The following is a 13,543-nucleotide window of genomic DNA, read 5'->3' as shown; positions in this document are numbered from 1 at the left end:
TGGTGCATTTATTGCGCATGCGCAAGCGAAGGGCTAAATCCCGGCGATCAAGTTGACGCCCGCTTGCACCGACCGCAGCTTCTTGAAGCCCAGGATGCCGTGGAAGATGTTCGCGATGCGTACGAAAATGTTCTTGTAGAAATTGATGATCCCCGCGCAGAGCGACACGCAGACGTTGACGTATTTCATCACCACCTGGGAACAGAACTGCGCGATGCCGCCCAACTCGGCGCGCGCCTGCCGCTGGCTGCGGATTCTCCCCGAGTCGATGCCTCCAACGAAGTTGCGGAAACGAATCTCGGCCTCCTTGTTCCTGCGAAAGCGAGTTGTACCGCATATAATGGCGATCTAACCGTAACTGCTAAGTACAGCTAGGTGGGAGTTTTGGGTCATGGGTTTGTGCCAGACCATCACTGATTGATTGATTGATTGATTGATTGATTGATTGATTGATTGATTGATTGATTGATTGATTGATTGATTGATTGAGTCATGTGCTGGCTACACCGACTTTCCTCCGGCGATTTTCCTAATCTCATCCGTAAACCTGGCATTCTGCCACGCCCTGCGACGTTTGTCTGAGTCCGCTCTGTTACCCTTAGGGACCCTCTGTTGTCATCGGGTGTAATGCCTTCGCATTACATGCCCCGTCCGTGCCCCTTTCTTGATTTAGATTGGGATCTAATTATCTCGCGTTTGTTGCCTGACCCGATCTGCCATCTTCCTCTCTCTTAGCGTTATACCTATAATTTTCCTTTCAATAGCAAACTGCGCTGTCCTCGACTTAATTGTAACCCTTAGTTTCAACATTAATTTCAAGGAAACGCATAGCGCCAACTATTAGGCATCACAATGGAAGGGCAGGAGGTAAGGTTAGTGGGGGGGGGGGGGGGGATGAAGAATAATGCGGAATGAAAGGAGAAGAATGCAGAGGAGCGCTACCATGCGCACACAAGAACACTCATGCGTGTTAGTCAGAAAGACCAGCGCTGAACTTTTTCCCACGCCTATCTCTACTAGTAGGGACGAGCATTAGGCCGACGACGCGTGTACCAGAAAACAAGCGCCGGAAAGGTTCCGGTGGTGCCGGAATTCGAACCCCGTACGAGACTAGTGCAGCGAGCTCTACAAAAGAAAATGATTGGTGCGACGCTAAGAGACAGGAAAGGTGCTGAGTGGGTCAGGGTGCACACGCGGATTAATGGTATTCTGGTTGAAGCATAAGAGAAATGTGCATGGGCAGGGCATTTAATGCGAAGGCAAGATAACCGACGGCCACTTCGGGTACCGGATTTTATCATAAGAGAAGGCAAGTGTAGCAGGGAGGGGCAGAGAGTCAGGTGTCCGGATGGGATTCGGAGGTCTGCCAGGGTAATGTGGCCGCGAATGGCACAGGGAGGGTTAATGGTAGGGGCATGGGACACGCTTTCGTCCTGTGGTGGGCGGTATAGTTAGGCAGACGATGATGACGATGACGACACAGTTAATCTGCAACTTGACCGTCGCTGCTGTCACCATTGCGCAGCTAAGGCTCTTAATTGGGCGAGTTGGCTTACGGATGCCGACATGGTAACCAGCGCTAAAAACACACGCACACAGAAAGATCCAACGGAACACGTGTGTCCTGCCGCACCTTTCTGTGTATTCGGTGTCTCTTAGCAGACACAAGCTAAAACGCACTGAGCTGGCGTCATCATCGCCACTCACTTTGCACGCAGCCCAGCGAGTCGATCGTCCAGCTGCTGGAGCTGCCTCTCCATGCGAAAGCTTCCTCTCACACTGCCGGTCTTCTTAGCCTCGGCCAGCTCCCGTCTGATGGCGGCGCGCACGGCCGTTAGGTTCCGCTCCGCCTCCAAGCCCTCGTTTATCTGTATCTCGATCTGACGTATCAGCGGGGCCTGCTCACGCACGACCTGCAGAAGATGCGCAAGATACCTTATCGCCCAGTATGCGCCCACGGTACTCGATTCGTGACCGCGCGTACGACCGTATATCCGCACCTGCGTGCTGGTGCGTCAGTTTACAGGACAAAACTCTGTTGTGTCTGGAACTCATATTTTGGTTCCGCGTTGTTTGATTGAATGATTGATTGATTGATACTGACTGATTTATTGGTTGATTGATTAATTGGTTAGTTGGCTGGTTCATTGATTGGTTGATTGACTGTGACTGATTTATTGACTGTGACTGACGGATTAACTGCGATTGATTGATTGATTGATTCGTTAAATAAACAGGCAGAAAGCACATAAGAGCTATCAGTTTACCTGCACTGCGAAGTTATTGTTTCTGTTCCTGTTGTCACGAACGCTTTCAAAACTGATGCTTGGCTGCCACTGTAAATCTGCGTCTTCTGATCCTTCATTATGCCCAACGTGGTTCGTGTTGCTCACACCTCGGGATGCTGGAAAGTAAAAAAAAATATTTTAAGCAGGCATTTCATCCGTGTGTGCTTGCTTTTTTCAGGTTCTGAACACGAAGTTTTGCTTATTTGTCCGCAGTTGATCTTGGCTCTCTCTCTCTCTCTCTCTCTCTCTCTCTCTCTCTCTCTCTCTCTCTCTCTCTCTCTCTCTCTCTCTCTCAGAAAGTTAAGATTTTGTTTTTTCAAAGCACGCATTTTCCTTGGGCAGAATCCTGCTGTTTATATACCTTCCCTGTGCTATGAACACGGCCAGCGTTTCAATTTCTCCGTAGCACTTTAAGCCTTGTCCTCCATTCCTAAAATCGTAAGGAACGAATGAAACTTAAAAAGGAAAGTTATATTTTCGTGCTTTCTTTAGAGCCGTATTCTGCTTACTCTTTCTTGTTATCCTCACGGCGGCATGCTTTCATCCGATGCTTTCATCCAGTCACCTAATGACGGTCGCATGGTGCCACCTGATGGGTCACCTGATGCCAGTCCGCTGTGCCACCGAAGGCTGTTAATCTGGATTTGGTTTACCCTTATATCCACCCGCCGCGGTGGCTCAGTGGTCAGGGCGCTTGACTACTGATCCTGAGTTCGAACCCGACCGCGGCGGCTGCGTTTTTATGGAGGAAAAACGCTAAGGCGCCCGTGTGCTGTGCGATGTCAGTGCACGTTAAAGATCCCCAGGTGGTCGAAATTATTCCGGAGCCCTCCTCTACGGCATCTCTTTCTTCATTTCTCCTTTCACTCCCTCCTTTGCCCTTCCCTTACGGCGCGGTTCAGGTGTCCAACGATATATGAGAGACACTGAGCCATTTCCTTTCCCCCAAAACCAAGTATTATTATTATTATTACCCTTATATCCCTGCATTATACCGTGGAATCTACAGTGTCATCCACAATGACTTAATTACATATAGTATAATTTATGTTAACTAATGTAGTTAATTGGATTGAATTTCAGTAAATCGATTTAATTCGATCACATTCAGATGACCTCAGAAGTCGCAACTTTGAATGGCAGTAAGGTCAAAGAGTGATCCAGGGAAAGCATGCGGCCAAAACTTTATAAACCGGCTTTATAAGAGTAAGCAGGCTCCCGACATCGCAGGCTTCTTTACATTGGCTTTGCTTTCTACAGAAAAAAAATACTGCCGCTAATCTCGTAGACAGAACTCGAACTAAACATGCATTAGCCAGTAAGTAAACATTGCGCGGATTCACTTCGTTGTGTTTATCTGATTGCAACCGGGAGTTTAGAACTTGGGAATTTCGCGCGAACTTCGCGATCTCCTCCGAGAAACGCACGCTTGCGGTTGTGAGCTTAAGGCTAACCTATTTTCCAGTGTATTTGGTGGAATCTCCAAACATGGTGTAGATTTAAATCAAATGAGTTACCTGAGCTCAGCAAAGCGTGTAATTACTGTCCCGACTGAAATTTACTCCAATTTGGGGGATTCCCCTAAATGCATTGTATTAATACTGTTACCCCATCGAGTTATTGATCAATTCAGTTTCGTCTCGTCATTTGCTAGCCGACCTGCTTAACTTAGTTGGTAGAGCACCTGCCCAAGACAGGTAATGATACTGGGTTCAACCCCGGGTCCATACAAGTTTTTCTTCAAACTGCGAAGCTCCTGAGAAAGCTGTATAGCTCTCCTTTATAGCCGTATGCCAGCGCCCAGGTGGAAGCCAATAAGAAATTTTTTCACTGCCATCAATGCGGAAGCTTTGAGCTATGCTTCATGGGGATCTAGAACGCTATTCACAATAATAATCGTCGACAGCTTGCCCCAGTTTTTAATCCCGAACAGATTTAAAGGCTACTCCACGATGTTGTCGACAAATTTCTGAGAGAAGATTTTCAAAGCTTGTCCGCACTTTGAGCACTCGTAAGAAGGGCAAAGACTACAATCAGGGCCGCATAACTGGATCTTCGTAAAGTTCAGTCTTATCACAATTGAACAATGCGACATTAAAGCCGCTAATTTTAGTTGCCTTGCGGATCTCAGCTTCTGAGGCTTTCCTGGCCCTGCAAAGTCCTGAAGTGTTGACGACTGCAGTTCTCGCAACTCGTTCGTATCGATTTTTGGCCCATAACGCAGAATTCATAAAATTGCCACTGCGCCGCACGACATAATTTCTAGTTGCTCGCGTGACAGCCTGTATACTGTAGGCTCCTTGCTTCCCGCTTGTCACACGCAGTAGCAGCTTTCTCAAATGAGCAGTACCTGTCAACGTTTCGTGCATCTCGCTACTTGCAGTCTAGTCACACAGCCGAACACCCTCATCGTATCGACCTGACTGTTCCTATACCTTTTTCGCTCCAAACCTCCTGCCGAAGTTGCCCCTGCACCTACGTCAACGTGGAACGTCATATTTTCACTTGCTCCACAGACTGTCGCTCTCCATGCACATTATACCTCAATCCTTCTGCTCCCTAGTTGTGGGCATGGCTGTCCTCGGCTACTCACGTCGAACATTCGGCAGTTGTCTGTTTGGCGGAAGAGCACACATAATGTCGACCTCTAATAAAATTAATGTGGACAATTAAGCTCCGCCTTGAGGGTATAATGCGATAACATTAATGGGTTAATGCCCATATATGCGGAATCGGTCATACTAGACATTCACAGATCCCTTGGAGTCCTCACACCACTCCTGGCCCCTCTGGTGCAGCGGTTAAGGGATGCGCCACTACCCTGCGATGGCAGGTACTGCCACCTGTGGGGCATGTGAGACCCAGGTTACTCTTCCTGAGCAACCTCTCCCAACCAACCATTAATTTAACGGCCACATTCCCCAGTGGCCAGTTTGCTCACAATCCAGGCGGCAAATAGTGTTGACGCTATAGGGATTATGGGACCTACGTGGCCCGACTATGTTGCTTCTCCGGCGACATTTCGCTCCCAACGCTGACGGCTCCGGATTTGCTGCAGGACAAGAGCTACTTCTCTCTCTCTCTCTCTCTCTCTCTCTCTCTCTCTCTCTCTCTCTCTCTCTCTCTCTCTCTCTCTCTCTCTCGCTCGCTCGCTGGCTCTCAGCAGTAGGCGAGAAAAGTCGCTGCCTCATGATTGCAGCTTTCGCCCTATAGCAAGAAGTGAGATTTCTAGGGTTTGTACTGAGCGGACTAGCACGTGGTTCCCCAGCGTGTGTATGAACAAACTGCGTTCACTAGAATCTTGTGGCACCAAAACTGCACTCCGTCTTACTAATCTTCGCTGTAGAAAATTAACTACTAGCGCGCGATGATGGCTTCCCGAAGTAGTTGATTCGTGAGGGCAGTATGAAGGACGCTGTGGCCTCACGCTCGTAGCACCTACTCCACTGCAAGGAGTTGCGAAAGGGAGTATCAAGCACTCTAAATCCAGAAATATTGAGCTTTGGATTCAGCCGCCAATTAACGAGCCAAGAAGCCACTTTCTTCAGCGAACTGTAGGTAGGTGTGAAAGGCATTTATGGTCTAAAGCCCCGAAGGGACACATCACTATGAGGGACGTCGCAGTGCAAGGCTCCTGAATATGTGAAACCACCCGGGATCCTTTAAAGTGCGCTGACTCCGCACAGCACAGGGCATTTTAGCATTTCGCCTCCATAGAAACGAGGCCGCCGCGGCCGGGTTCGATCTCATGACCTTAGGATCAGCAGCTGTACGCCATAGCCACTGAGCCACGTCGGCGGGTACACAGAACTGGAATGGTAACTTATTCCCAACACAAGTATGTAAAACATGTCCATGTTTCGTTCATTTATTTCCAGCCTACCTAGCAGCCACGAACTGATAGTTGTCAATCTTCTCTCCAACGGTACACTCTCGAACGGAAAAAAATTGAAGACGCGGAAATGGGAACGACAGCAAGCCATCATACTGCATAGCATTTTGCCTACCCCACACTGGGCGGTCGTATAGTTGTAGTTCCAGGAAAGTGACGCTGTCAGAACCGGCGCCACTTTGCGTCAAATGAAAGGTGGAGACGTGACGTAATATAGTTATGACTATAAAAGCCTTAGGAGTTAAAAAGAAACCTTTAAAGCACCAAACAACATGATGAGTTAAACGATGTAGAAATAAGGATACACGTAGTTATCGACTACTGTTCAAATTATAAATGAAATGCATAGAGGATTTTGAGGCTCTAAGAAACTTGGACATTTACTCCCGTAAAACGCGAGGCTATCGATAAAAGCATTGACAATAAGCAAAACCTACACCTGCTAGTGTGCAACAGCACCTGCATACCTGCATTGCGTAGTATTTTCTTGGCGAACAACAAAGGCAGGAGCGTTGCTTCGGTCAGGCAGAAGAGAGGCAACAGGAGTATCGACGACGAGAAGACCACCGGCAAACGCATGCTCTTTCGTGGCACAGCACAGAGGTCGCCAGTTTCGGTGTTAAGCTTACTGTCCGTACAACCCCAACGCGTCCAGCTCCTATATTGCAGCCACGAGTTATTCTTTGAGCTTTCTTTCTCACCCGCGACAACCAGTGCGCTCAGACTTACGAGCGCTAAACGTAACAACAGTGATAACGGTAGTCTGCAGCATGCAGCGGATGAAGTCTATCTGGAAACCCAATCATAAACGAGAACGGCGGATTTCCCTCGCCACCTTCTCTGTAGAGATGGACAGACGCAACTACCACTGGAGGCATATAGGCAACGACTGCTTCTCGCAATCCTCTCTCTACCGTCGGCCCATTCTCCCCTTTCCGTTCGAGCTATGCGGTCAATCTGCCGCAAGCGGGAACTAAATTTTCTTGCCCACGATGCGGACTCCAAAAGACTCCTGACGCTTCCGCGAGGCCTCTGAGAAACGGTGACATAGATTGACTGGGGAACAAAATAATAACGTGCTCGGTTTGTCGCCCACTGGCGAACAGCTCCTGTTGCCAACAGGAGGAATAGATTGGGTGCTGGACAAAAGGGAACTGGCTCGACAATTATTCGGCCTGTCTTGTACAGGATGTCGCAATCGGTTATTTACAAGCAAGTCGTGACTCGTTCGTTATGGAACGCTTCCGGACAGCAGGTGTAACATACCATGTTCCCAGGAACGGGACCGCTGGACAGACGCGGCCTGGGCTACATTTTGTCAAGGGCTCAGCTCATGCGAGAAAACAGCAAGCAAAAATAGAAAGCTCGTGGTTTTGTCATAGACTTTTACGCGTGTCGATGAGACGTGACTTACTGTGACATTTGAATGGGGGAGTGAAAACCGCATTGCGACTTAAGAATCGTGGCTTTTTGGGGGCTCTCTCCAAGTGTATTCGTAACCTATCAAAGCGAGCCAATGACCGCCGCGGTGTCTCAGTGGTTATAGCGCTCGTCTACTGATCCGAAATACGCGGGTTCGATCCCAGCCGCGGCGGTCGAATTTCAGTGGAGGCGAAATTCTAGAGGACCGTGTACTGTGCAATGTCCGTGCACGTTAAAGAAGCCCCGGTGGTCGAAATTTCCGGAGCCCTTCACTACGGCGCATAGCCTGAGTCGCTTTGGGACGTTAAACCCCCATGAACCATAAACCAAGCCAAAGCAAGCCGAAACTAAAGCCAGTGGCCGTTGGCGGTTCAGTGAAGGTAACTCAGCTATTAAGTACTGACAGCGCGAATTGCAAAGAGTTGTGCGCACATATCAGGCATCAAGAATCTCCATGCACTGAAATCCCTGTGCGTTGATATGTTCTTCTGGTGATAACACCCTCCGTCGCGTGGAACGTATTGCTGATTTCTTGTTCATCATGACGCGCCACGACAGAGCGCTGGGTCGCTCTTTCCTGCCCGGCTGCCCAGATGGAATAAAGGCCTTCCTGACAACCTTCGGTGTCGCCGCTTGCACGACGATCGTCGAATCGCTCAGAAACGTACCACCGTGTACTGTGCGATGTCAGTGCACCCCAGATGGTCGAAATTTCCGAAGCCCTTCACAACGGCGTCCCTCAGAGCCTGAATCGCTGAACCAAAGCAAGCCGAAACTAAAGCCAAAGGCCGTTGGCGGTTCAGCAAAGATAACTTAGCTGTTCTGACAACGCGAATCGCAAACAGTTGTGCGTATACATATCAGGTCGCAAACATATCTATGCACTAAAATCTCTGTGCATGGAGTTCTTCGTAGGCCTGATAATTGTAGCCGCTTGCTCGCATTCTTCAGTGCACTTTCGACAATCCGCTGGTATCAAATGGCAGACCCTTAGCTCAGTCTCGTCCATTGCAGATCTGGAATATCGCGGCGGGCCTAGAATCGCCGCGCGCGGTGTAGAAATCTCGAGTTGCACTTGCAACGCGCTATGCCGCAGACAATAGGTCGCTTTGATGCTGACTCTCCTACAGTTGCTATCTGAAGCAAAATAACTGTACGCAGTCTGCATTTTTCTAATGCTCTAGATCTCAACGTTCCTTCTACTGCTCTACAGGTCGACCATAGCTGTGACCTTCCGTAGGCCCTCCACGTTCCTAACTACCTCGTAGAACCTAACACCTCCTCTGGTGCTCCCGAAAAGTGCAGCCTGAGTACAATTATAAAGAAAGCAGCGGCGTATGGTTGCACTTAGCTCCGTTCCTTCATCTCCGACAAAGCCGAACATTTAAAACACTGCCGAGAGCGTAGGACGGAAGAGTTCAAGGTTTCAAGGAAGGTGGACTCGCTGCTGCAGCAAGAGACAGCGATACTCAGCGCTGTGCTGAAATCATCTGGGTTTGCACATAAATCGAAGATAAACGGAAGTGGGGTATTTTATTAAGAAGCGTAAAGGATTGGGCAAGTTGGTCAGACATGCTTAACGGAATAATGGCGCAGATCAAGTGACAGGACAGCAGGAGAGCACAAACACACACAAGCGCCAACTTACAACTTTATTGTATGGCTGCCAATATCCCGAATTTATACCAAGCAACACGTCCAAACTGTGAACAATAATCAAACAGTGACGCACATGGACGCGATGTGCGAAGCGGCAAATCATGATATCCCACAAGGCAAACAACATGACCAGTGCACTAAGCTCTACCGCAGCACGTGGAACATCCCTGTCTCAGATGACTAACAAAAAACAAGAGGTAAAAGACGGGACGACACAAGCTAAAACCTAAACTAATCACGAACATATCAGATAGATTTCCCTGGTTTTGTGACGTGGCCTTCCGTCATAATTTTTTCTTCGGTGATATGTTCGTGATTAGTTTAGGTTTTAGCTTGCGTCGTCCCGTCTTTTACCTCTTGTTTTTTTCCAGTTAGTCATCTGAGACAGCGATGTTCCACGTGCTGCGGTAGAGCTTAGTGCACTCGTCATGTTGTTTGCCTTGTGGGATATCATGATTTTCCGCTTCGCACATCGCGTCCATGTGCGTCACTGTTTGAATATTGTTCACAGTTTGGGCGTGTTGCTTGGTATAAATTCGGCACATTGGCAGCCAAACAATAAAGTTGTAAGTTGGCGCTTGTGCGTGTTTGTGCTCTCCTGCTGTCCTGTCACTTGAGCTGCGCCATTATTCCGTTAAGGTAATTTATTCTGCGACAGCAAAAAGGAAATCGGATCTGCAGAATTCAGAGATCAGAATGGCTTCAGCTTGTCCGTCTCCGCCGAAGGCTTCTTGCCACGCAGCTCAGCGCCGCTGGAGACCCGTCCACAACTGCAAGGCGGCTCCGGGAGTTCACCGTCCTTGTCGATCAAACCACCGAGCACATCTGGCGACTTCAACTTCGGCAGCTCCGGCGAGCCCTCCCTGGGAAGCGCTCAGTGTCTCTTGGTACTGTCCATGACCTTGAACAAATCGGCTTGCCTCAGGAAGTTTTAGGCCCCTTAGCCTGCTTCAGGCAACAGAGACTTGCAATGAACTTTCTTTTTACATATTTAAAAGACATTGGACATCTCGATAAGCTCTAAATTCACTTGCAGGTTACCTTCATGCATTCTTCTTGCAGTGAACTTCGTCAGCCCATTCGTCGGACTATGCACTCCATCATTCCATAGGTTACATCAATACTAGCCACTGCATCCTTAGTACCCATTTCATGGCTGCTTTTTATTTTCGTTTTTTTTCCCACCTCTTCCACGCTGCTCTCCTTCAGTCTTTATCTCCCAAATTCCCCTCCCTACGCAGAGTAGCATGCCAGCGATATTGAAACGCCGGCTAAATTCTCTGTTTCTTCATTAAAGAGTCTCTCTCTCTCTCTCTTTACAGGAGGTGCTCACACTGGGACCAAAGTTTGCGGTCCAAGAGAAGGGGTCAACCCCGGAGCTTGTGTCCTTGGTCAGACAGGTGTCCCGGTGTGCCTCCGCAGAGGAGTCCCTGCGCTGTGTGTCGGACGGCATGGACGCGTTGCATCACTGCAAACAGCCTGTCCCGAAGGTACCTGTCAAGCGCGTTTTGTCCTTTTTGAAAAAACGCGCCCTTTGCGTTCTACCCGCTGACAAGGAGGGGGGCTTTGCTGTGCTGTCTCACGGGTTTTTTAAGGTCAAAGCCTTAGAAGCAGTTTCGAATGCCTTTAATCCCTGCAAGAACTCATCTATGTCAAGGGTCATCGCTCGTGTGTTCCATGTGTCTTCCTTGTGTCCTCGTCTTTATTTGCGCTGTACATTTCCATCACGAATCACCAACATGCCCAGACTGCCACCTTACTGAATACAAAGGTAGATTTGAGGACAGAGCCCCTTTTAAAGAAGTGTTGTAGTCTTGTAGGCGGGTATTCAAGCACCTTCCTGGTCGTCCTATACAGCTCTTACCGCTGGTGAAAAGCACCTCATACACGAGTCTTTCAGCGCAAGGCACTAACCTCAAGTCGTGCTTTATCTGGCACCTTTTTGTTTTTCCTCTTTTCCGCTCCACTTCCCTGGCGCTTCTATCAACTGCAGCGAAATTATGCCCAACTTTTTATTAGGTGCAGAAAAGAGTACATCTCCGCCATATCTGCTGCCTACTTGCTTCAAACGGTGGGACATTTGGTGAATGTACGGCTAATTTATTTTTCTCATTATTTTTAGAAGGCTCCTGTTCTTGCCTACCGCGTGATTTGACCTTTTTTAGTACCTTACTGCATGCAAGTACTATGACATCATCCGGAAACCCTGCTGTCCTTAGCCTCTGAACCTGCTGATTAAAACTTGTACTGATAGCATGCACGCATGATTTGGAAATGGCAGTGCCCCGCCGCGGTGGCTCAGTGGTTAGGGCGCTCGACTACTGATCCGGAGTTCCCGGGTTCGAACCCGACCGCGGCGGCTGCGTTTTTATGGAGGAAAAACGCTAAGGCGCCCGTGTGCTGTGCGATGTCAGTGCACGTTAAAGATCCCCAGGTGGTCGAAATTATTCCGGAGCCCTCCACTACGGACCTATTTGTTCCTCTCTTCTTTCACTCCCTCCTTTATCCCTTCCCTTACGGCGCGGTTAAAGTGTCCAACGATATATGAGACAGATACTGCGCCATTTCCTTTCCACCAAAAACCAATTATTATTATTATTATTAGCACGTGTAGGCAAGAAACTGCAATACCACATTTTACCATGTTTGAATGCGCTAAATGGAAACTGTTCAAGGGTTTTCAGATCTCTGTAAAAAATACCAGCACACATGATCCGGCTTTTTCACCCATCTTACATCCAAAAATTGTAGCTCATTCCAATGCATTTTGCTGCTAGGTACCCACGTCGACCGCAGCGATAACAACGAACATTACTCCAAAGGCAGGCATTACTGTTGTGCTTTATGCTGCCACAACGCCCACATTCGGCCAGTACCTCTTTCGTTGAGGTTTCACTGGTGAAAGTTAAACCGTGTCACTATCGACAAAAACCTATAAAACGTCATCGACCTGCCTGTTGAAGTAATCGGGCTCAACAAAAACAAGATAATCATCGATATATCTAGATATGCGCTTTGTACGGACCCCCAAATTACTTTTCAATAGCTTTATCTACACAACTGAGAAAGATGTATTACTTAGCACCGGAGCCACTTTTGAACTAATGCATGCCCCCTTTTTTCGAGTGTACAATTTTCCTTCCCTTTTAGCAATAGTGGACTAATTTTCCTTCCCTTTTAGCAATAGTGGACTTAAGATAAAATGAAAAAAAAAGCTCCAGAAATGCCACAACAGATTCCGCATTTTTAAATGAATTCTTTTTCATCGTTGTCATCTTTTATACATTTCCTAACACATCGCAGAAGGCTGTGCGGAAGTGAGTAAAATAAATCCTCAACATCCAAACTGGATGCCGCACGTGCCCGGATTATGACATTTCAATAGGTCGACCACAGCCAAAGAATTGGACACAAGAAACGGGTCAGCAGTCGTTAGTGAACCAAGGTTTTTCTGTAAAAAACTTGAAACTTCATATTGCCGTGTGGCTCGCTCCGTAACGGTACAGCCGAATGAAACATCAGGCTCATGGGTTTTACAAGATAAAGAAAGATACTTCCATACAGTTTCGTGTTACATTTTTAACAGAACAGTGAAGAGTGTTATTTTTTTCTTGTAAAGCCCACCCAGCGGATAGAGCGCCTTTTAGGGTACGTGTGGCTTCACACAACCCATTTATCGTGATATTTTACAAAGACTGCTTTGAATGACGTAGTTTACTTTGTCGCACTCTTCTTCAAAGAACTCACCAACTGCTCGCAAACAGCCGCCTTCATGAGCACTCTGTGAAACGATAAAAATATTTCTGAAGGATTTGTTTACATGCGCTTCTACGTGTACGCTCCCGTTCCGTACCCGCAACCGGGAGTCACTCCCATGCGTAGGTGTTTTACATATACATCGCCTTCAAAGTGACGCTACTAACTTTAAGGGTCTGTTTTAGAATGAATTTGGTTGCTCCACACGAAAGGACGACATCGCAGGTGCACTGCGATATCAGAAAACTGCTTTGAAAACTTTTGGTTCCATCTAGGCCTATGTGAAAAGCCTACTTTACATCCAAACTTCCAAGTAGGAACTGCCTGCCGAAAACCCCCGGATTGTTTGACTTTGCCCAAAGTTTCGGTTTCGCTTCTCTAACGCAGCTTATTTGCTTGTGGCATCAACACTTTATGTCTTATTAATAAACTTTAGGTTGACCATTGACTGCCATAATCACCATATTTAGTAAGCGCGCGCAGAATTTTGCGTTCGGCTAGTCTATCTTTATATTTTTCCCCTTTC

The 13,543-nt window shown here is 47.8% G+C and overlaps 1 protein-coding gene across 1 annotated transcript; it reads right to left on the bottom strand.

Moving 5' to 3' along the window:
- Positions 1-7,027, bottom strand: LOC144107006 (uncharacterized). Its single transcript, XM_077639978.1, has 4 exons — positions 6,648-7,027; positions 2,268-2,404; positions 1,708-1,913; positions 1-313 (listed from the first exon to the last, which is right to left on the bottom strand). Exons 1-4 carry the CDS (start codon positions 6,757-6,759, stop codon positions 34-36), a joined length of 735 nt encoding a protein of 244 aa, XP_077496104.1. The 5' UTR covers positions 6,760-7,027; the 3' UTR covers positions 1-33.
- Positions 7,028-13,543: the final 6,516 nt, after the last annotated feature.

Source organism: Amblyomma americanum, chromosome 10 (genome assembly GCF_052857255.1).
Source record: "Amblyomma americanum isolate KBUSLIRL-KWMA chromosome 10, ASM5285725v1, whole genome shotgun sequence".
NCBI classification, from domain to species: Eukaryota; Metazoa; Arthropoda; class Arachnida; order Ixodida; family Ixodidae; genus Amblyomma; species Amblyomma americanum.
This window is presented reverse-complemented; position numbering and strand designations above follow the sequence as displayed.